This window comes from Nipponia nippon, unplaced genomic scaffold, assembly GCF_047370975.1.
Source record: "Nipponia nippon isolate SJK-2023a ecotype South Korea unplaced genomic scaffold, ASM4737097v1 scaffold_9, whole genome shotgun sequence".
NCBI lineage: Eukaryota > Metazoa > Chordata > Aves > Pelecaniformes > Threskiornithidae > Nipponia > Nipponia nippon.
Genome location: NW_028262413.1, coordinates 32,219,576 through 32,246,038, shown reverse-complemented (window position 1 = coordinate 32,246,038; position 26,463 = coordinate 32,219,576). Strand labels below are relative to the sequence as shown.

The following is a 26,463-nucleotide window of genomic DNA, read 5'->3' as shown; positions in this document are numbered from 1 at the left end:
GTAAGGGGATATCCTCAATCCAAGTACTCTCTTATACCTCTATTTTTATGCAAGATATAATGCACTCAGTGTCCAGCTGCGTGCTGTCTTCTGCCCCTTAATGTGGCAGAATCTTAGTAGCTGCTGTGCTTCTGTCTCTCTGAGGCAAAGGCTGCAATATAATTGTAATAATGTTATATAATGGTGCATTTGTTTCATTTGTAATACATTGCAGCAACAGGGTCATTTCTAAAAATATTAGCAATGCAGGGAGTCAGACTGCTCTGGAGTCTGAAGAAGGTTTCCGTGGCAGAAGCTCTGCCTGGGGGAAGAGGGCTGTGGCGTGCAGATGGAGCATGGCTAAGAGAGCGGAGCAGGTCAGAGCGGGTGTGCGGGGAAGGTGCCTCCAGAGGAAGTGCACTGACTCACTGCGTCCTCTAACCAGCTCTTTTGGGAGGGTTTTGGTGGAGTCCTTTGCCAGAGGTGGAAGCTGCCTTTTCCCCAGTCGACGCAGACTGGGGGTGAACACCAGAACTGTCACCCTCTGTCTTTCAGGTGACTCCCCCCCGACAGTGCAGCAGGACTGTTTGTTTAAGGGGCTGCAGCCCACGGCTGACTGCACACACTGAAGAAACAAAGAAATTACTCCCGAACAACTTCAGATGCATGACTTTTTAAAGCATCTCTGTTTCCTTATATTCAAAGAGCCTTTTAATAAGGGAGTGCTTACGTTGGCTGAATTAATTTCAGTTTCAAATACAAGAACATGCTGGTGCTGTAGAATGCTATTTTTTGTACTGTCTAAAGAATAGTATGAATACTCGTAAAGCAGATTGTACCCAGGTGTACTCCTCACTGAGACGGTTCCTTTCTCTGTCCCTGGCTGCCACGCAGTAGTGTATTGGTGGAGCGCTGGCCATCTTCACTGTTGACACATGGCACAGATTTTGGAAGGGGAGTTGGAGGAGGGTAAGCCTGTATTTGCCTTTTCAGTGCAGGCAGGAAGACAGAAAATAATTGTTTTAATTAAAAATCAAGAAGTTTATCTGCATATATAACACATGCCTTTGGGAGACCTCAGTCAACTTACCCTTGAGACCACTAGAATTATTTTTGCAGTGTCATGAAAAAGGCTGTGATGTAGATATCCTTCAGTTACACAATCTAATCTGTTCACTTAGAAACAAAATACTAATTTTAAAATGAAATATGATACATAATGAAATTTTAATTTAAAAAGTTGTAATTCATATAACAATGCTCACGTGCTCACCATCCAGCTCGAGTCATGACATTAAATCCTGTTTTGATAAGATCTCATTACTTGCGTTGTAGCATTATCAAGTACTAACACAATGACACATTCTGAAGACGCATTCACCTTACTGCTCTTCTGCCTCTCACTAGCAGGTTGTACAAGATGGGGCTTGTGCTGCTGGAGGGAGGCATCACCCTTGCCTCCAGGCCTTTCATGGGTAAAGCTGACCCTGCGTATTTATGAGCAAAGATTTTGCAAAGCTCAGAATTTATTTGTTGTTTTTAATATGAGGGCAACAACTGCTATATTATCCCGTGCCTTTGCAGATATAATAAACATCGTACATGATTTGTAATCCTTGTTGAATATGCTTATGTAGGTAGAGATCATTTCACTGATTTCCCCAAATGATCTAAGCATTCAGTGATTACCCCTCTAATTTAATTCTGTGCCAAGAATAATGAGTGAGTTAACTGCTCATGATGTAGCTCTGGCCGGGGAACAGAGGAGGTTTCATGTGAGTTATGGCAACTCCTCTGGTGTTCATGGGGGAAAAAGGCCTCCACCTCCCCTTCTCCCCTCTTCCGTGTAAATCTCTGTCAGCCACCATTGCTGCCTCCAGATTACAGGGCTTTTAAAGAGAAACAATTAATTATCTTCATAATCAGTTTGTCAGGGCCATTAAGGGCTGTTAGTGCAGCCAGGGCCCTGACACAGTTATAGCAACAGAAAGAACTAGGCTGGAAAGAAAAATTAGTCCATACTGGACTAAGTGTATAATAAAGGTGTTTATTCTAGTAAAATGTTTTTGGATGCTTTCTGTGGTGACTTAGGGGCTAGGCTTGCTCTGTTTTTTGCATGGTCTTGGCATATATTGTTCAGAAAACAGAGATACCCAGTTGTGAAAATAGACTACGGCTACCCTCATAGAAACATTTAGAAGTAGTATGAAGTCTATTTGTCCAGCAGCACATGTCTAAAAAGCAGCGGTGCGTGCATTTGACGTGCTGCGAAATGTCAGTATGACACATAGCCAGGAAGTAGTCACAGGGCTTATTTCAACCTCCGTATTTATAATTGGGTCTTCGGCAGACAAAAAAAAAGTCTGTTTTGAGGGCTGCTCCTTCTAATGAAAAGCTTTTGAAAAGTATGGGAAAATAAGTCTAAATAAAGTATCTGTGGAATACCTTCTTCAAAACACTTGTTACATTTATCATAGGAAGCTGTATAAATCACTTCAGTATCAAACATCTTGTTGTCAATCATAATATTTACTCATCTTAATGGAAGAAGTAAGAGTGTTACGTGACTCATGAAAGTTCTCACACTTGGCAAAATTGGCTTCTCCAGTTTGGAAAAGGCTTTCAGAAAGACTTGCTAGTTAGGGAGCAAGATTTATGGGGAAAAGCTGTATCTTTTATTAGATCAAAGTATAGCATTGGAAATAATGGGCAAGCTTTCAGGCAAAGGGATCGAGGGACTGAAAACAGCCACACTGACTGGGCTTTGCAGGGAAGCTTGCTTTAATGCTTGTCTTTGCTTTACCTGCTCTGAAAACAAGAAGCATTTCAGTCCCTCGACTCTGGCTTTAGCACTTTTCACAAGTATTAAAATCTCACACATTTAAAAAAAGATATGGCAGTTACAGTTTTTCAGCTTGCACACTGGATTGAACTGACAGATGTGTAAAGAAAAGATTTAGCTAATGAAATTGATATAATGTGCACTTCTCTGTGAAGCCTATGCTACCTAAAAACATAGAAATGTAAGATGTGAGAAACACTCATCCAAGCGTGGTAAATACAGCACCTGCCCTGTTAGCTTTACACTGTAAATATTTTTGCTTTGAATCTTTCTGTACTGTCTGTATACATTTAGCTAGATTAAAGCATCGTTCCGATTGAGCCTCTTGGCATCACTGTAATATAGGTTGTGGCATGTGGTCCTATACAACAAGGAAGGTTTCTCTGGTAATGCAGCAGAGTCAGGAAAATTTCTGACTGCCTGTTTCTCAGATTTAAAGTTGGAGTTGAAGTAAATATACACCCTTAGCCACATATGCGTATCTTCTGAAATGCTAATGTTTCCTGAGTAAGCGAATGCACAACCAGTTTTAACGAGCAGCGCTAAGCTAAGCTCAGAATCGAGCCCCCCCCTTCCTGGAGACAGATGCCACCTGTGAGTTTCTCTGACAAACTTCTGGTTTGGCACATGTAACTCAGTTTACAGATCTGTTTGCAGTATAAATACCTAGAGAGCTGGACTGAATCTAATCAACTGAGAGAAATAAGTGAGGCTGGGACTTTGTATCGGTATAAGCGGTGTGGTGACTCATTAAAAATATTCTCATTTAGTACTTCACATCTTTTTGAACCTCTTGTTTACTGTGTTAAACATATCCAGTATTACTCTGTGATCAAAACTTGATTTTGTAAAACTTGAACTAAAATTGTATTTAGATATTTCTAAAAAATACCTTATTGAAAGTGTATTGCAGGTTGCAGTTAATGGAACCAAGTGTAAAAAGCATGCATGTTTTCTGAGGGCTTTGGAGTGATTTAGTGACATCTGGTTTCACTGAGTCTATATACAGCCAATACTATATAAATCGCCAAACTAAAAAAATGTGCATCTAAGGATTTCCTGCACGTGCATGGTGGCATATCTTACAGGACGACTTGAAAAATGTAATGCCATTATCCAAGGAGTGAAGCAAGCAGCCTTACCTCAGATGAGGTATGGGTGCCTTACCTCTGTAAGGCAGAGGATGCCTTTTGTCCACAAGTTTGGACATCTGCAGCTGAGGAGATCTATGTGCTTGAAGTGTGGGTAAATGATATGTAAGTGTAGATACATAATCATGTTATCTTTGCCAGTAAACCCAGCTTAAAAGTCCCCATTTTTGGCCAATGATTCCTGCCTCTGTGCTACAGGGGTAATTTTTTAACCAGTATCACTTTAGTTAACCCCATACAGAGTCAGCTTGATGCAGCTGTGGTGGTGGTGACACAGTGCAAGAGCAGAAACGAGTCGTCAAGTAACATTAGAAGAATGCGGGGCTTCCATCACGTTAATGTATATTGCCCACTGATTGCATGTGCTGTGACATACCGAAGCCCAAAAGCCAACCCGTGACGTGTTTTTTCTTTCCTGACAACAGCAGATCAGGAAATAATGCAATATCCTTCCACGCTAAGCATTTTCTATTCTATTATCCTCTCTTGTATTTTGCCATCTTGAAACTGTTACATAAAGTGAAAACTTTTAAACTTACTTTAAAAACTTGTAATGAGTTTTATTTGTATAATTAAAAAGATTAATATTAACCACACTATAACAGTTACAGATGAAGTGTTCCACCAGGGCATACTGCAAAGCCACATGTTGTCCCTGGGAGCTAAATTTTGCTGTTGATTGCAGACACAGCTAAAATAGAATATGTAATATCACGGATAACCAGATGTCTCCTTAGTTGCTACAGACTAAGAGTGACTGAAAAGCACTCTTAACTTTAAGATGGGAAGTATGTGATGCTCAATAAATTTGTCTTAAATAAGATCTGTTGAGGATGGAGGCTGAATTATTAAAACATGAAGTTAAAACTCATAAAACTATCTTCTACTGTAGTATTTTATAGCAAAGTAATATTTGATACATTCATGTCTCAAGCTTAATATATTTTTTGAATGATGATGGTTTTGAAAGGGAGCCCCAACAAAACCATCGCAGACCAGTGGTGACACCACTGTGCAATATAATCATCCAATAATGTATAGTTAAGAAAGCTGCAGGGGGTGCAAATAAGATAACCTGAGTTTCTTCCACTGACACAAACAGTGATCTTTTTAAAGTGCTTTTCTTTTAACTGTTTTTAATATCTGGAGGTAGAAACAAAAGCAAATACTAAGGTGGAAAGGGTTCATAACCCTATGGGCATCACCATCAGGAGCTTAATCCCCTTACTTACCTCCTCTAAACCTTACTGAAGTCACTCTTATAAAGCAGGTGCTATTAGGACAGAGCTACCAACTAAGGTAAAGATTACACTGGAATTACTGGGTGTAATCTGGTGTTCCTACTTTTAAGTACATCGTTAGTCCCTTGACTTGATGGACTTGTGCATGTGAATTTTAAAAGAATAAATGGAGTCTTGTAGCAGTTGGAATAAGAAAGGCTAGAGGATAAAAATAAATCTTGAGATTCTAGAAGTCAAAAGCTGAGTGGCAATAAAAACGGATTACAGTCGATAAATGTTAGTAATTTAAGCTTCTACATTTTTGCAATTACGCAATAAAGTCTTTCTTATATGAAGAATTAAGAAGCAAACAAGCTCACACTTTTGTGGTGTATCTATAAACTTTGTTAGCAGTGTAAACAGTTTTCAATATATGTTTTTGTGTTGAATATAACAATTTTCAGTACATATTTTCATGTTCTAGATGCATGCCCTTCTCATTAACAAAAATGAGTCACAATAATTTCCTGCGGTACTCATCGCAACTGCAGTATTTGTGCTGAAGAAACTGGAGAAGTGATCTCACGTTTCAGAACTGTCTGGGCTGGAAAACCACACCTCTGCAACCCCCTTTCCTCCCCAGCTTCATTCCTCCTTATACATGGGGATTTCTGTTTGGGTTTCGGAGAACAGTTTTGTCACTTTGTATCTTGTGCAAGGGTTCCTGGAAAATTTCTGGTTTTGAATACAGAGTTGTTTGCCAGCAAGGTAATTAAATCAATCAATTTTATTAAGCTGTCCCCGGGCTGCCTTTCCAAAATATGTACGGTTTGTAAGTAACAAAGACCTTTATCCTGATGTGCGTTCGTTCTTCGCTTTTACTTATCAAAGTTACCTGTGCAGTTAATCTGTGGTACATGTTGCTTGTTGTCTGGGCAAGCATTTTTAAGAATGAACATTTTAAGAATGAACCTTCTTTAAGAAAGCATTTTAAGAATGAACATCAGAGAGCATTTTAAGTCATGCTCTCTGAAAGCAAAATACGAAAAATAAGAATTCTAGATCAGTGGAGCATGTGTGGCACTTGTCTGTGGTCTGCTTATCGAACTGGAACCACATCAGCAGTGAATGTACACCTGCTTAAGTTTCACAGCTGTCTTTGATTATTTTTACTGTCCCCTCTCTACCAAATAAGCTTGGAGAAAGTAGAACCATTCAGAATATCTGACATTTTGACATCCAGTGGCTACTTATAGTGAAACATTTTGTAAAATCAGCCTTGATCAGCTGCAGTGCATTTAAATATACAGTCCCGTTCACAAAGCGTCTGTCTGAGATGGGTAGCAGAATAGTTTTACATAACATTTCTGTTATAAATTAGCTCTGCTGTCATGAACCGAGACTAAAACTCACGGATAACATTTTCTTCAACAGTGGTCTCAGATTTTGTCACTACACATAATTACACAGATGACAAAGATTCTCTAAGACGTGGTCCAAACCAAGGAGACAAGGGTTTCTTTTTATAAAGATATCCCAAAATAATAACCAAAGAGACTACTCTGCAGCTCTACAGTGATAAATTCTTTAAGTATTTTAAGGCTGAAAATAATCTTGCTTTGCTGCTGCAACCTACTTTTAATTCTATTTGTACACTTGCCATTTGCTTAAAAATTGAAGTGATATTCTGACTGAACAGAAGAACCTTGCACTGTGTTAAACCTAATACTTTTTTTTAAGGTGTTAAACAAGAAATAACAAGGGGTTTAGAACAGCAGGAGTTTAAGACAGGCTGACTGGCAAAACAGGTTGGGTTTATTCCCATTCAGGGCATATCCAGCCTCTGGTGTGTTCTTGAGGTGTGTGCTTTAACCTGTTAATGAGAGGTAAAGTACAGATGTTTGGGATTTTGTCTTTGTCTAACAGTTCCAATATGTGAGAGGCAATGAGTTATTGGAAGACTCTGTTCACTGTATATTGAGCAATTATGTGCAGTCGTTTTAGAAGAGGCACCTGCAGTGCTACACAGCCTTTTAAAGAGGAAGTAGATATAGGAAGCAAGCTTTAATTGCGTGGAAGTGGGAGGAAGATAAGAATCATTACTAGACATCATTACTGCATTAATTTATTCCTTAGGGACCTGATTCAGCAAGACACTGAAATTCTGTGTAACTTTAAGGACGTGAATTTCCCACAGCTTTCTTTAGACCACTTTCTTCTTTCTTGAGGTGGAAACAGATACTTTCTTCTCTTGTGGTTTACATGGTGAATTCTGACTTTCTCTTCCCCTTTTTTCTTTGTTCCTGAAATGCTGAGATCAGGTGGCAATTACAAATACAGGACGTACAATATCCACTCAACTGCTTGACATCATTGATAATATATAGGCATATTTATAGCTAAGTATCCCAAGACTACCTCATAGGGCAGCAAAACCATCTGATATCTCTGGAAGATCTTATATGAATTGTTCTCTTTCCGAGCCACACACACCACAAAACCCACCGGAAGTTGTCTCTGTAGCGGCTGCGGTTCTGCAGTTTCCTCTTTTGCCGTCTTTAAGCGGTCAAAACATTTCTTAAAAAGTTAAGTCAACACAAAGTAGAGAATAGACTTCCTGTTCTTGCAGTGTAACAGATAGACAGACGTACCTTCAGTTAGAAAGAAGGATTCACACATCTGATTGCCCTTCTGTGTCCTTTGAATCAATTTAGGGTTATGGTTTGAAATATACTGATTAAATAGTAGTTTTATTTTTAGGTTTCCTACCAAGAAAAAATAATAGTACTTTTTTTAGACATCTCCCAGTAGCAGTTATTTAAAGGATGAGTAAAGCACTTGCTTTTCTTCAGCAATTTTTAGGACAATTTTCTCTCTAAGGATGAGGAAGCCATCCCATTTTCAGGACCTAAAAGAGCAGTATCAGGAATATGATTTAAACTTCTAATCCTTCAGTTAACAGATGGGACTTGGTATATATCTGTATCTGACTGAATCTACTATATATATAGGGCATATATACACATAAACACTGACATGTATATATTTCTCACTATATATTGATATGTGTGTATATGTATACGTAGACATTTGCTGCGTGTTTTTTTTAAACCTTTTTAAAGGGAATACATGAATACACTGGAATCCCAACAGTCTTAAAAAAATGTAACTTGCTCATTTCAGAGATTAATTTTGTAATACTTTATTAAGAATTTTTAAAAAAAGTTAAATAGGAGTATCATTCAAGGTTTCTTTCACTTAATATAATTATTTTAGGTTGATTCGACCAACATTTGATGAACTTTTGATTTGGCATTTTCAGTACTATTGATCGTAGCTTTGCTTGTGAGCAATTTGTTAGTGAAGATATGAAGAAGTTCTCCTGAAGGAAGAATTTGAAAGGACAGAAATGTGGTCCTGCTATTGCTTTGTTTAAAAACAAGCAAAAACATTTGTTAAAATTATTTGTATCTACCAACAAATATATGCATTTTACCAATGCTAATAGAATAAGATGGCATTTCTAGCTCCTCTAATTCATATCAAGAGTAGAGATGGAGTTTTAAACAACTGTTGGAAGGAAGGAGAAGGGAGATGGGGAGGGAGGGATGGAAAGGAAGGAACAAAGGAAAAAACAGGAAAAAGAGATTGAGAGAAAAGAAGGAAGGAAAGGAAGGAAGAAAGAAAGAAAGAAAAGAATCCCATTAGTCTCTGTGGGCCAAAAGAGTTATGTGTGTTCTCCCAGACTGGCGAGAGATCGTCTGTGATCATTTTATGTCCACTGCCAGATGTTTCAAACCCCTAGATAGAAGTCCTTCCTTGTTAAATAGTCTCCTTCCTTGTCAAATTCAGTGTATGGATTGACGGCATTTTCTCATCCAGTGTAAGACGAGGCAAAAATGGCACCTCCATCTTTGCTGGAACTTTCTTTCCTTAATATTTTTCTTTCACCTCTTTATTTGTTCCCCATCGTTCTCCCAATACCCAAATAACTGCTTTTCTTTGCCATGGTCCTTCTCCCTTATTTTAGGGATCCATCTCCACCTCTCTGTGTTTGCATGCCTGTGGTCCTCTTTCATTCCCCTGCCTCATCTTCTTTTACGGTCTTTAATCTTTGTTCCCAGCCTGGCCTCCTCCCCAGCCTGCAAGCATTGCCCACCCTCCCCAGAACTATGCTTATTCAAGGTGGGGGGCAGATGAAAAGGAGGGATTATTTTACCCTACTCTTTATCAGGTCACCCTCCTCTGAGTTTCTTTTTGTGCGTCTCCACACCTTGAAATCTTCCCCCTCCTTCCTGTTGTGATCTCAGCCTTTCCTTCCTGCCTCCTCTGGTGAATACTCGTAGACTCTGGCAATGAAGCATGTGGGCATAAAAAATGTCACATTCCGCCTTCTGCATGTGTAGATAGATTAAAACAAACAAATAAAAAATGTGCAGTAGTGTTTTCATGGGAGGGGCCAGAAGAGGAGCTTTGGCAGAAGGCTGTGCTGCTACGTAGGAAAACTCCCATGGGGACGAGCCCCTCCTGAGCTCAGCACAGCCGCTGTGCCTCTGCAGGAAAAGGGGAGTGAAGCCACGGTATTCGGGTACTCTGGGAGCAGCCAGGTGCCAGAAAGTTGGGACGGTGCTGACGAAAGCAAGAGGTTACTGCAGCTTTGAGGCTGTCCTAGTATCTACTAGAGAGAGGGCTGGCACCGTTTGCTCCGAGGGAGAAGGTCCCAGTAGGCTTGCTCTGGCCTGCAGTGCCGCGTTCTCCGCGCCGTGGCGGAGGAGTTGGCCCTTCCCCCCTGATTTCGGACTGCTGCCTTGGGAATTTGCTTCAGCTATTTCCTGGAATATGAATTTGTTTATTTTCAAAGGAGAACAAACGTAAAACTCATACAGTAGCTTTGGGTAGGGTGTTTCTTTGTAGAGGAGTGACTTGGATCGTCAAATTATTGCCTCTTTTTAAGAATGTAAGTACTTATGATGATTGCATGGAGCACGAAAGCAGCTGGTAGCACACAAAAAGTACAACTGCAAGAAAGTTGTGGCCCCGTTACCATGCCTTTTACTGTCATCTGTGCCTCCTGAAATGTTTGCAAAGCGAGTGCAAAATACTCCAATTTTGGTCTGGGATTTTTTCTCACCTACTCCCCTTTCATTGGTAGCTGATGTATCTGATGAGTCATGGAACTTTTGCTCTAGTCTAATATTTCAAGAGTAAATTAATCAACATCATAAACTATGGGCCATAGTGATGTGGCTAATACACAGAGCATGCCATCTTTTCACTGAGGTTCGAAGCACTTTAGCGGGAGATTCCTTTGGAAGTGGTTTGATTAACTTATGACTTGGTCCTACAAAATTTGGGAGTATGCACTCAGCTTTCTGTGGCACGAGCCGTCCCGTTGCAGTAAAGCGAGAGCGTGCTCGAGTCACAGCTCCAGCTCCTTTTTCAGATGGAGCCTCATCCTGCATGGGTTAGGCACCCACCTCCCAAAAGTAAGATAACATCTTTAAAAAGCCTTTTCCTAAATGGAAAAAAAATGTTTGCACTTTTTCTCATAGTGCTTAAATAAATACTTACTTTGTAAAAGACGCTAAAAATCCTTTGCCTAAAATACTTGAAAAAGTTTATTTTTTAAAGCCACAGGCAGCAGTTCACGGTGCTATAGGAAATGCTAAGGCTATGTAGTCACCACCTGAAACCAAATCAAATCTCCCAAGTTGTTTTCTTCTCGTGTCTTTGTTGCGTTTATATCAAGAACAAAATGTACAATTAGGAACTTGAGAGCTGATGCCCCGCCCCTTCAAACAATAGGCAAACGCAGAAGCAGGTTCGAGCCCTCACTGATGGACATCCCAGGTCTGCGCTCACTTGCGCGGGGGCGGGAACGCGTCGCCCCAAGCGTTTGCGGGCCGGAGCGCGGCGCGGCGGGCCGGTGCTAGCCCTGCTCCGCCCTTCCTGCCCCAGCCGCCACGGCGCTGCCAGGGGAGCGACGGCGCGGGCGGCCCCGCGCTGCCCGCACCAGCCGCCTCCCGCCGGGGCGCGCCTCTCCGCCCGGCGGCGGCGGCGCTCTGGGCTCGGCGGCGGGGCCGGGGTGCGGCGGCCCCCGGCCGCTCGGCTCCCTGCGTTCAAACCGCCCCCCGCGCTCCCATAGGCTGCGGTGGAGCCGGCAGCCGCTCGGCCCCCGCCGCCGGTGCCCGCCGCCCCGACCATCGCGCGGGGGAGCCCGGCGCCGGGCGAGGCCCGCGGGCGCCCCCGCGCCGCGCGGGGCCGGCGGGGCCGGGGGCGGCGGGACCGGGGGCGGCCGCTCCGCCGCCGCCGCCGCTGGGGTGGCGCCCGGGTCCGGCGGGGGGGCGGGCGGAGGGGCGGCGGCGGGGCGGGGCGCCCCCCCCGCGGGCGGGATGGGATGGGCCGTGCCGGCAGTCAGACATGTCAGTGGCTGCGCGGGGGGAAAGGCACGCGGCGGCCGGGCTGGGGGGAGGCGCGCGGCGCGGCCGCTGAGGGGACGGGCGGGCCGAGGGCAGCGGTGCCGCTCCCGCCCTCCGCGCCCCGGCGGCGGCACCCCGGGCGGGCTCGGCGGGCCCCGGCGGCGGGGTGCCAGGCGCCGCCGGCCGCGGGAAAGAGACCGGGCTTTTATCAAACTTGAGCCCCCGCTCCCCTTCCTCTTTCTTCCTCCCTCCTCCCCCGTCCCCGCCCCTTCCCCGCCGCCCTCCTCTTCCTCCTCCCCCCGCGCCCTGGGATGTTTATTCGGGCAGCTGCGTGAGGCGCGGGCGGCGGCGAGTTTCTCTCCCCCGGCCTGAGTAGTTGCAGGCGCGCACACACTCGCCCCACTCCGGGGGAGAGAAGGAAACAAAATGTCTGCCAGGGCCGCGGCGGCTTCCAGTAAGGTAAGGCTCAGCCCCGGGGCGGCGGCGCTCCATCCCCGCTCTAATCCCTGCCGTCCCCCCGGCGCGGTTTTGGCGGCGCCGCCGTGTAGCCGCTTGCCGCGCCGGGGAGCCTGTGCCCCGCCGAGCCCGTGCCCCGCCGGCCGCGGCTTCCCTCGCCCGCCCCGGGGGCGCGGGCAGCCGCGGGGCCGCTCGGCCTGAGGGGGTGGGCGAGGCGGGCCGGAGCCTCCCAGCCGCCTGCCCCGGCCGCCCGGCGAGCCTCCCGCCTGCCGGCCGCGCCGAGCGAGCGCGCAGGTGGCCCGCAGCCCCCCGGGGCCGCTGCCCCGCCGGCCGCCTCCCGCGGCGCTCCCCGCCCGCCCGCCTACCTGTTGGACGTGCGGCGGCGCCCGGCTGGCGGGCGGGGAGCGCCGCGGGCGCTGGGCCCCAGCGGCGGGACGGGTCCGCGCCGACCCTGGGCGCGCTCCCGGGAGGCGGGCCCTGCCCGGGCGGGGGCGGCCCAGGCCCCCGGGAGAAGCCCCCGGTGGCGGCCGGAGCGCGCTCCCGCCGGCTGTGGGGCAGGGGCGTGTGGGCGCGCGCTGCCTGCGCGCTGGGGCAGGCCGTGCCCTTTTGTTCCAGGCTGAAGAGTCGGATAGCAATTAGGAGAGGTTCAACCGGGAGAGTCCAGTACTGCAGGATTTTTCTGCAGCCGCTGAATCGGTCGGGGATGATTATTGCTGACATACGGTAAACAGCTTTGGGGCGGCAGTAATCCTTCAGAAACTTTTGCCGGTCCTCCACCTGATCCGTAGGTGTTTATGGTGCAGGTGCACGTTGCGGGGTGTGTACTCTGACCTCCCCTAGCACTGCCGCGGCGGTGAGTAATGCTGAATGTCCCCGAGGGAAATAGGTGGAGTTAGCAGCGCTCAACAGGTTATTTTTCCTTCGTGTGTTATTAAAGGTTTGCTTTGAAACTAGTTTTAATTTAAATTTCGAACTAATTTTTAGCTGTGACTCCTGAGTAGCTGCCCTGGCTTCAGCATGGCAAGTTCCTATCGTGCGTTAGCTGGTGTTGCTGGAACTCGGCTTGGTGGTGTTTGCTCTCGAGTGAAACTATGTGGTTTCGGTCTGATGTTACTTACTGGTATGCGCTTACTCACAAGTGACATTCTGCAGGCTGAAGCAAAATACACACCTTACCGTGTTACTACTGGAAAACTTAAGACTACTTGAAATACTAAGTTAATGGTAAACTTAGTAGTTGTAAGATATTGTTAGCTGTGGCGATTTTATCGACTCTGAAGTCTTAATTTTACTTTCAAGGTGTATTCAAGGCAACTTCAGCTTCCAGAGTGGGATTTAAAAAGCTTAAATGCCAGTGTTGACCTGCTGAGTTGCATGCTCCTTTCTAAGTATGGGTTTAGAGATCTTTTATTACATTTTAACATATATGTGCACACAGTTCAACAATAAATGCATACGATTGGAGAAGTAACTTATTTTGGGTAATACTTCAAACTGGTGGTGTCACCTGGCTACAGAGACTGATAAAGCATGCTTTTTTTTCCCCCCTGTTCGAATGCATTTGTAGTAGCAACAAACCGGACTTGAAGATAAATGTTGTCTTTGCTCCTAAAAAGAATAGTGTTGTGTTAGAGTTCTGCCACGTGAGGAATTGTGAGGAATTGCATCAGCTTAAATTTTGCAGATTTTCACTTGTATAAAATTGGGGTGCAAGGCTCCCACTTCCAGTTCAAAATACTCTCTTAAAATGTAGCTATTCTGTGAGGCTGTGGAAAAATATTGCCTTTTAAATACAGAAGTATTATCTATTTTGACTGTAGGCTTGTGTACAGACTGGTGTAAAATAGAAAGCTGTATCCTACTGTAGCAGTTATTTGAAACTTCTTCCAGATCATGGTCATATCAGATTGGCCCTTCGAGCAGGTATACATGTATACAATATCAGCCAGAGTAATAGTACTGAAAGGTATGTAAATTTAAGGATGCTGCAAACTATAGTCTGCCTCGGATTTAACTCTTCACTGGTATACTTTCATATTTTATAAAAATCATGTGTTTGAAATAACATATCTCTTTCTCAGGAAAAAAAAATATAAGTTCTGTAACTTGTTCAGTGTAAATTCTTACAGTCTGTCATAGCCTCTTATCAAAGTTATTTCTTACCTTTTTGATTGTGATCACAGAAATGTTTTTAGAGACTAGAATCTTATGCATACAGTTCGTATGAATTTTCTTATCAAAACAGAAATGCTTTCAGTAGATGGGTAGTGTTATTTCTACCTCAGCCATGAATTCCTGGGCTACTGTTCATATACTTTTAAATATTTTAGAAATACTAGAACATTGGAGGACTTCTGTATTCAAGTTTCAGATCTGGTTTCCTTCAGTTACCCCTTTGGACATGGTATCTGTTTTCTCATTTTTGGATTGTAATGCATTAAAAAAAACCCTCTGTGAATGGTTTTCTCTTAATAGTTATTTAACATACTTTTTAGCCTTGTGGGCCTTGTGTCCATGTCCATATTTATCTTGGCAAACCTGACCAGAAGAGAACTAAAAAAAAAATTTTTTTTATTAGCTGAATAATTCTTTTTTGTACATGTGGGAATCTTGGCTGGTTTGATTGATTATGTTATGCCCTATTAACAACAGTCTTTATACTACCTTCCACTGCCCTTCAGTTTTGGTTACTTAACTTTTTCCCTGCTATGCTATAAAGGAATGTGTTTTTATTAAGGTTTTAAACGCTTGCTGTAGCTGTTGGTAGTATACAATGGAAAACGGTGAGAGAAATGAAATCTTGCTTGCAGTCTAATCTAGTGGTGGCTGTGATTGCAAAATGTAAGGGGCCTAATCTCTTCTGATGTCTTTTTGAACAATACTAATGGATGCTGTGGGAATGACTGTGTCAGGGTATTAGTAATGAGATGTAAAGCTTTCCACCTTTAAGCTGAGAGTTCAAATATAGTCCACATTGGTTTAAAAAAAAATACAAATGCTTTTAAGTAGTAAATTTGGGACAGGACTTCTTGAATTCTTGAGCCTTTTTGAATGCTGAACCGGAGTTTTTGAGGCTTCCTTCTAGTTTTAAATACGTGCATAAAGAATATTTCCCAGTCTTTCACCTCAGTTCTGTAATTAATTGGATTTTGGTTGTTCTGTCTTTCTAGCTCCAGGCACATATCTATTATCTACCACTTCAATCAGAAGCTGAGAACTTGATCACGTTAACAGTTCAAGACTTGCTGATTGCAAGGACTCTTTGGTTTCCTCTGCTAGAGGGAATGACCAATAGTTTTCATAAATGTGGGTTAGCGTTCTAGCCCAAATCCTACTTGGAGACACCAGTGTATTTGTTTCTTGTAGAGAATATATACGCAAGCTTTTAAAGTGTTTTCTAATATGCTGTAATCTATGAGGTAGCTAGGTTTGGAACAGTATTTTGTTTTTCCCATTTAAGTCTGCATGAATGCTATAATGTTAGATCAACTGTCAGGTTGTTGGGGAGATTCTTCAACTATAACAACAAAGAAGAAATAAATACATAGCAAATGGATACAGGAAAGTAACAGTGGGGATTTGGTTTAACATCAGAACCTACTTTCTACATGGAAAAAAGATGACTGCATTTTATTTTGATAGTGTTCCCGTAAGTTGTGTTTGGACCTTGGGAAATACTTATTTTAATGTTTTGTTCTCAAAGAAGAAATTGTCTATATAACTTATATTTTGGGCTTGGATTTTCTTGAATTCTTTGACTGTTACAGTTATGACTATAGGCAACTTCAGCTACCAAATGATAGTTTAGGTGTATTTTTCAGTATGAGTTTTGTTGTCATGTGAGAAGAGCCGTGAGCTCCACACACTCTGCAGGTCATTATGAAGTATATTCTGCAGTTTGCTCCTGGTTCAACATGCAGTGCAAAGATTACTGTAATGTAAACAGAGCTTGAAATCTGACTGTGCCTGGGAGCTGGTTCCACCTTTATAGAGTGGAAAATCAGTCAGAGCTTATCAGTGACCAGCTAGCTAATCTTTGTTTCAAGGAAAACGTCTAGAAATGGGTTATTGTACGTCATCGGTATTTTAATGTGCATGTTGTGCTACTTCTTATGTACTATGAAGGCAGATATTGGGCTTCTGTCTATGCAAAAAAAGGCTCAAAACATGGTATTTTGAATTGGTGCTTGAAGTCAAGAGCAGTCATTAAGCTCGAGTATATGTCTGCGTTGCCACTACAATGTACCACCATGGTCAAAACTTTCTGGTATGAGGACTCACGAAAATACTTGATAACAAGTCCTCAGCATAAGATACTGTGTTGAAAACAGAACTGTAACTAGTAACTGTAACTATTCAAGCTGTGAATTATGCTAAATACTTTGGTTTTTTTACTTGAAATGCTGTGCAAAAGTATTGTCCCTCTCGGGTCAAAGTATTCATCCAAAAACTTCATATCAGTCGGTGAAGTTCTGACCAAGGACCCAACTGTTCACTCATTTTGTTACAGGCCATGCCAATAAGCTTCCAGTATGAAATAGGATCCCCTCTTCTATTTTGTTCTCCTGTCCTCTATAGCTAGCGGAAAGGTGATGTCTTGTGTATATCGGGGGGGCAGGGAAGAAGTCAGATTACAGTCACAGTGTGGGGAGAGTAAAGCCATATGTGTCTATGTCAAAATTAATAGTCCCAATGTTTGGTTTATTAACACTGTGTCAAAATCTGAGTATCTGAGTTAAGGGATAGTATTTGAAGTAAAGGCTTATTGTTAAGTTTATAGGATGTCTGAAGTTATGTAATCTGTACAGTAAACTATCCTCTGGTTAAGAAAGCCATTCGTAGTTTATATCCCCCCAATTTTTCCTGGTTATCATAGTACAAATGCAACAAAAATTAATGTCAAACTATGCTCAGTGTTTTCTCAGGCAAATATACTGCTAATGACTTCTTCACTGAATGTACTGATTAAGCAAACAGCCGTAGGGAAGTCTTAAAATGAATTCTGTGATTCTGTGCAGTGTATTTATGCTGAGTCAAAAAAATCCTGAAATGAAAACATTGTCTTGTCTTATAATTATGCTATTTTAGGGACAGATTATTCAAATATGCACCCTACACTCATAAGTAGTAGGGGTGCCCTTATTTCAAGGGGCTGTGATGTGCTTCAAATCTGAGATCCTCAGATCGGTCTGAGAAAATGAACACGTTCATCTGAATGCTGTAAGGTCCTGTGTGGGTCCCTTGGATCCTGCAGAGTGACAAGCGCTGCTGAGGCCACAGGTGTGATGTCTTGTCCAGGGACAGTGGTGTCTGCTTGGTTATCCATGGGATTTTCCTGCTGTGGTATATCCTTAGATAACTTCTTAAGCCACGAGCCCTGTGGGCTGTTTGAGCTGTGTATGTGGACTACTGCAGGGTTGGAGAACTGCCGCAGTGTGTGCAGGACTGGGCACTTTGCTCATGTTTGCTATTCCTAACTTTGTAGGATCTTCAGTAGCTCTTTAGAGTTGTTTCCTGCCTTTGCACATCAGGATTTATTTAGACACTTGGAAAAATTAAATATATTGTAGCTGCTAAAAATTTAAATATTGGCTTTATGTTAAAATAGTATTTATTTTCTCAAGGGTATTTGGTAATCTCTAACAGGATTCTTGTTTCCTAATCCATTATAAACAGATGTTCTACCCTTTTGTGGTGGGGGAGGGCAGCCTCAATTCAGTAAGATGATAGCAGTAGGGAGTGTTGACTGGAGAAGTTCATGTTCTTATGAGAAGTGGGCAAGCATACCCTTTTTGGTCTGCATAACTCATCATAAGGTGTTTTGTTAGTTTTCCATAGCGGAGGAAGCAATAACAGAACTTGGTACTGCTCTGATAGTCTTTTTGTCTCCTCACTGCACCCCTGCATATGCAAAGTACTGATACGCTAAAAATAGAAATTGAGCAAAAGTAGGCAGTTTCTTTGATTTGTAGTTCCAAGCCTTTTCCCTTATTATCTTTTGGACTGCTGTTGCTACGGTATTACTGACTTGGTTATATTCATTATGAAGTTGGATAATAACAAAATACAATAACAGAAATTACAAAGAAGTAACTTGTGGCTGAAGAGACACTGCTCGGTTTCTCAAATAGAGTTAATTAAAGGGAAGTAATAACCTTAAATTATAACTAGAAGCAGTAACGTAATGAAACAAGACATATTGTGAAATTTGAATAATGATGTCAGTTTTTGTGTTACTTAAATTACAAGTAGTGGTGCCATGAGTTTGCAAAAGGACTGACCTGGCACACGTTGCTATAAAATGATTTAAAAAAAACAAATCTAGAAGTCTTAAAAAATAAAAAAAAGCAAAAGGAGGAATATTTACAGTTGCTTTCAGCTTCACTGAAAATATAATAGGCTTAAATTATGCCATCTAAAGATTCATTGTTTCTAATAGAAAGTAACAACTGGAATTACTGTAACTGTAAAACTTTCGGAGAAGTAACTTTAAAAGGTGCTACTGTACAGTGTGGTATCAAATAATTAGTCAGTTGTAACTAATATGGGATCAGGATAGTACCTGGGGCTAAGTATGCCAAGTATTGTTTATCTGAACAAATTCCAAGACTCAAATAAATCTGTAATTCATGTTCATTTTAGATGGCTGGCTTCCCCAGAATTAAATCTGGGAGAAGGCCAGATCATGTTAACCCTCTCAGCACAGGTTGCTTGTTTAAAAACTTCATCTTACTCGACCCAGCATTGTTCCGATATGTTATTTGGAAAAATACTCCTTTGCCCATGAATGCCTCCATGAAGTAGTTTTCCAGCATAGTGTTAGGTGGAAAAGGTGCAGGCTTTTCCTGTAAATCTGGACTCCCTGAAATAGTATTTGAAGTGGGTATTAAGATCTTGAAGCCAAGCTTGAAGGCATGACTTCCTGACAAAAGAACTTGTGTTTCCTTCAAAACTGAAATTAAGTTGTGGAAAGCGTTTGGCCATTGCATACAGGATAAGGCCCTATGTTAATAACCTAGCTATGTAGGAATGGAGACACTGGAGGGTAATCTCGTATGAGAGAACTAAATGGACTTGCATTTTGTTTGGGTTTTACCTCCTATGGATAATGAAGACTGGATTAATGCTCCTAAACCAGGGAGCCTTTAGCTAGGAAATACAAGAAAGGTCTACAGGTTTATAAAAAACATATTAATGGTTTGAACCAAGAACATGTTTCATCTGAATCGGATACAGTGCTGTAGAAGTACCCTGTAGTATGCCAGCTTATCTTTTCCATTCTTGCTCGTATAGTTTATTGTAGTTTGTGTATTGTTGGTAGTTAGATGGTAAATGCCCCCTGGAGCTGCCCAGGAAACTGCTGAGTTTCAAATTAGGGGATCTAAGTGTTTGAATACCCTGTCAGTATGCAACCCTGAATATTTAGTCTAGTATTTAGTCTACTATATTCATCTTGCAGCTGCTGACCCCTGTATTTTGCATTTCTTAGGTGCAGTAGTGGCAGTTAGACTGAAAAATAAGTATTACTTATCTGTAAGGTGGTAAGTGGGCCATGAAATGTCATCATCTTGTGGGTGGTTAGGAAGCTTCTTGACCACATACCACTAGCTTTATCAGAATTCTAAGTTTTTTGTTTATATTGCAGTCAGCAGCAGTTCTGCAAATCTTAAGTAAGTATAGTATAAACCTTTGTACTGTTATTTTCTGAAGTGAACGGCAGAGGCACTGTATCACTGCAAAGTTTTTGTTGTCTGTCCTGTCTCTTCCTGCCCCAGTTCTTCTGATATGATGCGTCTTGGCGGAGTATTCTCTTTACCACTCGATATTTCTTAAACATATCTGAAAATGTTTGCATCAGTGGGCTCTTCATGGAGGTGCCAAGAGTGCATCAGATGAAGTTAGTCTTTACAAGCAAGGAGGATTCAGAAATTAATAAATAGCAGACATGTTCCAGGCTGCTGCAGGAGAGTATTGTCTCTGAAGAATCAAGAGGAGGAAGTTGGAATAGCTAGGTCTATGCAATACTCTGAATTCCATCATCTTCTGAATGAAAGGTTGGCATCTGGTTTCTCAAATGAACTTTCACCAGGGGGAGGCCAAAGATCTGTCTTTGGTTATGTTTTCATTGTATTTGCTTACCTTTCCTGGATTTTTGTGTAAGCTTCTGTTGGCTGAGCCAAAAGTGAGAGCTATGATGGGAGGAAAGGAACTACAGAACGAAAACAGTTAGAGAGGAAAATACTAAGTGATATTTGAGGGGGAAGAGAATGAAAGGAAAGAGGGAGCCAAAGGCAAGCGGACAGTTTTTAATCCTGAGTCAAGTACCTATTCTTCCTCTTTTCTTGCCTTCACCCTCCCCAGCAAAGGAACAAAAACCTTAGCACAAAAGCTGAGGTGTCTGGACTCTCCAAATAATTATTGTGAAACCTTCTATTGTATGACTAAGCCTTACTCACAGAATTGTCTCATCAAGGCTAACTGCATAGTTGTATTTAAAGATTACTATTTAAAAAAAAAGGGTTATATTATCAGACCTAACCTCTGACAGAGCCATAATAAAAATGTAGATGTTTTGCTCAAGTTGCAGGAGTATTTTCTTGTGGCTCTCATGTGAGCTCATTTGCTTATTCCTGTTTTCTGTAAGAGAGGGCTGAAGGCAGTGGGGAGAGGAAAAGAAAATGATAAAAGCTCTTCTAAATGCTAAATCAAATAAAGGACAGTTTGAAGGACACAAGGATTCTATAGGGAAATTCTAGATAATAAGACCTTCCATAGCAAGCTGGAAGTATTTCAAAACCTGGAAGAATGCAAACTTTAGATGAGAAATAATCAGAAGCCGTGAACAAAACACGCTGAAATGCACCTACTACTTATCCTTTCTTGTACTGCATTTGGAAATAATGGAAATCATCACACACACTAATCTGGGTGTTCTTCTTCAGTTATAGTATTTATCTGAACGTATTCCCAGATAAATGGGAAAGGGCAGAATCTTGATAATTTGGCAAGCTACATCCTCTTAAATGCGTATCTATATTCTTTGTAAGTCTTCTATAGATAGCCAACAAAGCAAGCATCATCTGAAAGTCTTTGATCTTACTGGCTTAACTGTTCATGTAGATAGGACCTGAATTACAGGTGGAATAAAATGAAGAGCTCACCTTTCTGAGAATACTCTGCTATTTCAGGGAGAGGAGACGCTGACCTGAAGGCTCCCAGTTGTGCAAAGAGTGGTAGTTTGAATTGGTTCGAAAGATAGTAACAATCCCTGTGAAATGGAAAACTATTCCTATAAATTATATGTTCTGACTTAAGGAAAGTCCTCCTCTCCTCTTCTCTAGCTAAAACAGTCTATTTAAGGAAGGGGGTTGTTCAGAATTACTTGCTTTTACAATATGCCTTTCTCTTCCAGCTGAGAGGGAACGCCACCCCAGTGGTCTAAAGGTGCAACCCCTCCCACCCCCAAAACTGTGAATACTGGCAGTATTTTTCATGTTAAGAATATGGACAAAGAAGAATCATGTCTGTCAGCTTCCTCAAGTGTCCTGGGGTTTCTGCCCTTCGGATACTGGGGAGGAGCTGGGGTGGGGGGGCAGATGCATGCTGAGAAGAGCTGCAGTTAGGATTGAAAACTAATGTTCGTTCCCCCTCACAACAAGAAGAGAATAAAAGTTAGGAAATGGCTGTCCAGCCAATACAAACTGCACTTCCCCTTGGGAGAGGGGAATCGGTGTTCCAAGAAACATCTCTCAGATAGTGCGCTAGTCCTAGTTTCTCTGCTGGTGTGCTATTCCCAAGAACCCGTTCCATTCTTTATCAAGTGGGGTTTTTTCCAGTTAAATTTTCCATCTGAAATATGAGATTATGTAACCAATACACACCTTGGTCAAAATGAAATTTTGTAATTTTTGTCTGATTTCATAGCTGCCTGTCCTGCCTGTTAAGAGGAATTTGGGGGCTGGAAGTTGAAATATACCTTAAGCGTATGTTTGGATTTCAAGTTTTGAGGAACTCTCTTTGCCTTTCAGGGTATATAAAGTCAGAGATTATTCATTTGAAGTAAACCAATGCTAATGTAAAAAGTTTTCTTACTTGTGTTTATCTGTAGTCAGTAAATGCCTCTTTATCTTGGGAAGATGTGTAAACAATAGTAAGAAGCCAGAGGTTGAGAGTTGCTGAGATCATTTCTCCTTCAGAATGACCAGTGGTGGTGTGCTTTTTTTTTTTTTTTTTTTTTTTCCTTCCGGCATTATGAGGATACCTTTTAAGTCAGTTGGATTATTGATAATGCTAGGGCTATCTTTTTGGCTGTAAACTTAGTTTGGTTGACAACAACGTGAGATTTATGTCCTGTACTTCAGATTGTGCTAGCATCTTAGTTAAAAATGCAAACAGGCAGGAGATGACTTATAAACTTGAATGTGATATTTCTGCAGCGTGCATTTTGCTAGCCTGGACGTATTACATTGACTATCTCCCATTAAAAAAACCAAACATGCCTTAAGTAGTTACTGATGATAATATTTTAAACAAAAGCAAGCAGTCAGAGAAATGTTGTATGGGCTTTTTCCCTTCTCCACGATTGAATTAAAATCGGGACTTTTTATGATGTTCTTTGTATTTGTCCTTGTTTTTACTCCCTTCTGTGTGGATGAAGAATGCTTGAAGTCACCTAGAGTGAAGTAGTAGAAATAGATCTGTTAGTGAGATAGTGGTAGAGTAAGCAGACACTGGTCTTCTGTGCAGCGAAAGGGCTACACAGGACAGGGTGAAGTAAACTATGTGGCGAGCTGCAAATACAGATACTGAGCCTTGTTCCATGAGCCTTGTGATCAGGTTGGTGTGCTATATGCTGTGGTGTATGACAGGCGAGAAGCACATGAATCAAATAGTGAGTTGAAATAGTTTGAATCTTACTACAATCCTGATTAGGCTGTTGGCAACTAAATACTAAGTTTTTAATCTTGTGAGGTAGACTGAGGGATCCAATTTTTCTTTTCTGTTTCTAGAAGAATCTTTGAATAAAGTCAATGACTGGCCTTGCTGTGCTATGGGGAAATTGCTTGGGTTGTTTATAGCTGACAGTAATCATTTCTTTTCTCTTACGGAAAGTACCATTTTTCAAATGGAACTGGATGCTTAGTATGAAACTAGATTTTGTTTGCTCTACCTTTTAACTTCCAGAACAGGACCTTTTAATTTACTCAGTAGTTTGAGTCTTTCTGTATTTAAAAATCAGTTTTACAGAAAAAACTGTAAACATTTTGGAACACTTGTTAGAGAAATTAAAAAAAACCTCAAAGATATTTATACTTGATAAAATACTATAAACAGTGTTACAAAACTTCCCTCTATCAGAAAAGCAGATTTTTTTTCCCCATGTTTTGATGTTCCATTATTTCTTATTTGTACGTTAGTCCATATTTCCTGGATATACTTACAGTGTAGAGGTTAATATGTAGCTGACCAAAACATAATACCTAAAATCTGTCTTTACTGTCCTAGCCCTTCAAGCAATGTAATTATGTTGCTTCCAAGCGATAAGCCAAGGCAATTTACAGATTACTGGAATGCTTGAAAACACTGACCTTTCAGGTCACTCTGAGCACTCCTATTATGCAGAGATTGCTGTGGCACTGTTGTAATGTGCTGGCCTGTCACATGCTGACTAACTTGCAGAAAGCTTTGATGCAGCTGTTTTAAAAATGCTTTTGCTGACTGATAGGCACTTAGGCTACTGACTGTGAACAAAGCTGGCTCTCATTCCATGCTTTTAGCCCCCATTTTCTATAACAACACGTCTCCCCTGCTGACTACACACACAGTTCTTATCTGGGCCCAATTGTTGACTTGTCTCCATTTAAATTGTATTTGTGTTAATTTTGACTTCAAAAATAGTCTTGTGTGCGAGAGATTTGGTTTGTGTGGTTTATTCAGAGCTGCTGCAAACAAGCAGCCTTGAAAAGTTGATGTGGTGGCTTTAAAGAGTGGGTGGATTAGGGGGGAGAAAGTGTGTGTGACTGGGCAAAGCAGGGGAGGGAAGGGATTAAAAAAACAATGGTCCTTTATTGATGATGACCAATACAGTGGAAAGTAGTTTCCTGAAATGTAGCATATATCGTATAGAAGTTTGAGATCTAATGTCTTTTCTTGAATTGGTACAAAGAATAGGAAGAAGCTGATAAGTAAGTGTTTCTTTTGAGTATGTCATGCTTAATGGGCATCATACATGGTAACTATAATGCCAGTACTTTCTTGAGCATTAGAAGCAGGACTAGAACATGAATAAAAATTAAACTGACTTCATTTTTTGTTTAATCTCTTTACTTTTATTTGATTTTATTAATAGTTTTTAGGTCAGGTAGTGCCTGACTTGCAAGGATCATAGGAAGAGGAAAAATAAGTTCAAATGTATAAAATCTTTAATTCCAGTAGCCTGACTAGAATGTTACAAGGATAAAGTGGTTTTTGCTTTCCAAAGACACTTACAGAGAATCCATATTCTCACTGAAAATAAGGTGCTGGATGTTTCCAGGAAGTGGATGTTTAATCCAAGTAAGCCTGTACAATAAGAAGCATAATAGCCCATTACATATGAAGGGCAAAGTTTATCAATTCACAATTTAACGTTTGACTCCAGGGAATATATTTATATTTAATATAATCTATTGGTTACTTGTACCTCAGATTCTAAGCTTGTTTGCATTCAGTGTGTTTGGATCAAAAACTAAGCATCTTTGTTGTATTCTGCTGAGAGGTGGAAAACAAAGTAGTAACATTTGATTGATATTGTATATGTGTATCATGCGTGAAGCTTTATATAATTCTAAGACTGAACTTCTGTTTTGCAGCATGGCATCATCGCTTTGTCTGGGGGGAGTGTGATTACAGGTATTCACCTGTGTTTACTGCATTTCCAGTAACTGCAAAATATGCACAACCCGTGCCTAAAATCTCTTGAAGCAGTAGTGCATATTCAGGGATAAGCAGCTGGTGTATTTAAAATTGCTTTTGCTATTTGGCTAAATAGTATACAGTGACAGTGATAAATTTGAAGTTGTAAAAGAATGTAATATATTTTTCCTGCTACAGTAATGCAGTGAAGAGAACAGAATGAGTAATGAATTTACAGCAGGAACCTAACTGAACAGTGTAACTCCATAGTGAGTATTTTCCTCCTCTTCTGGGTAAAAGAAGTCTGCACTCTTTGTAGTGATTGGTAGGGCAAGAAAGTTTGTTCTTTTTATATATTAAAATTAACTTTTTGTAGCTGCACTTCAATTTACATAGAGGGAAAATATTTTCCATGGCTTGATTCAACATTTGTTAATCTGGATCAGCTTAAATGGCACAGTTGGGAAAAAAAGATGCATTACTACACCTGTTGATAACATTACAGTATCTTTTAGAGGATTAAATTCCAAAAGGAATGACTTCTGAAGGTGAACCTACAAAAATTAGTGGAAAAGATGCAACTAAATCCATACATTGATACAAGAAGTACAAATGTAGATATTGTCACTGCACTTAATTTTCTCTTAAATTATTAGAACTTGCATGACTATGAAGGTACAAATATTAAATCAGTCAAGCTTTGGAAGCACCTGTTTTTTACAGTAAGTTTTCTTTTGCTGTTCCGTTCTGATTTTAGTGAAAAAAGACTGTACTACAACTGTCTTTCCTGGAAGTACTGTTTCATTTCTCATTGCTTCTTTCTGACCAACTTTTTCACTCTTTCATCCTTACCTATTTAGTCTTCAGGATTTTTTCCAAAGAATACTCTGCATTAAATGGTTTCTCTGCAAACTGTGGCCTTCTGATGGTATTTTCCATTGAACTGACTCATCAGACAGATTTCTCTGGTGTACTGAAGCTGAACTCTTGAGGTTTCTTACTCATTTAGGAAAGATGTTCCTTTTAAAAAAAGGCAGGCTGATTTTGCAGGTTTGTAGGTGATTCGGTTGCTTCCTTCTCCCCCCACCATCCTCAGCATCTGGTTCTTGTTGATATGTAACTTGATAGTTTTTTGGGGCAACAGTTGAATGAACTGTAGCTGTAACCTAGGATAAACAGGTCATTGGCCAAAATTATACAGGCATTTTAGCTGTTAACCAACAGCTTATCCAGTTTCTTCTCCAGCTGGTTGGATAAACAGCTAGAATGTCATTCATGCTTTTTCATTTTAAAAAATGTGCTGAGTAAATGAAAAAGACATCTGCCCATTAAGCACAGATGGGAAATACTTGCTAAGAGGTAGGTTCGATGGGTAGCATGTCTGAGTAGTTATGTATCGACTTTTATTTTTAGTCTTTGTTTTCAGAGTTCCTTTTCTGAAATACTCTACGTGCTTGTCATCATCTTCACCATAGCTTGGCTAGCAATCAAGGATTATTCTT

General features: G+C 41.3%; 1 protein-coding gene and 1 long non-coding RNA gene across 8 annotated transcripts in view; one reads left to right on the top strand and one right to left on the bottom strand.

Moving 5' to 3' along the window:
• Window positions 1-12,517, bottom strand: part of LOC148050256 (uncharacterized) — a 30,504-nt gene extending 17,987 nt beyond the window's left edge. For both annotated transcript variants that reach the window (XR_015701290.1, XR_015701289.1), the window contains exon 1: window positions 12,433-12,517. This is a non-coding gene — a long non-coding RNA (uncharacterized LOC148050256). The remainder of the gene's footprint in view (window positions 1-12,432) is intronic.
• TJP1 (tight junction protein 1) overlaps window positions 1-26,463 on the top strand; it is a 165,818-nt gene that overhangs the window by 77,760 nt on the left and 61,595 nt on the right. The window contains exon 1 of one of the 6 annotated variants that reach the window (XM_087743536.1): window positions 11,771-12,070. The exons of the other annotated variants lie outside the window; for them this stretch is intronic. Coding sequence (XP_087599662.1) covers window positions 12,038-12,070 — 33 coding nt within the window. The 5' untranslated portion in view covers window positions 11,771-12,037. Of the gene's footprint in view, window positions 1-11,770; window positions 12,071-26,463 lie in introns of those variants that run through there. 6 annotated transcript variants of the gene reach the window in all.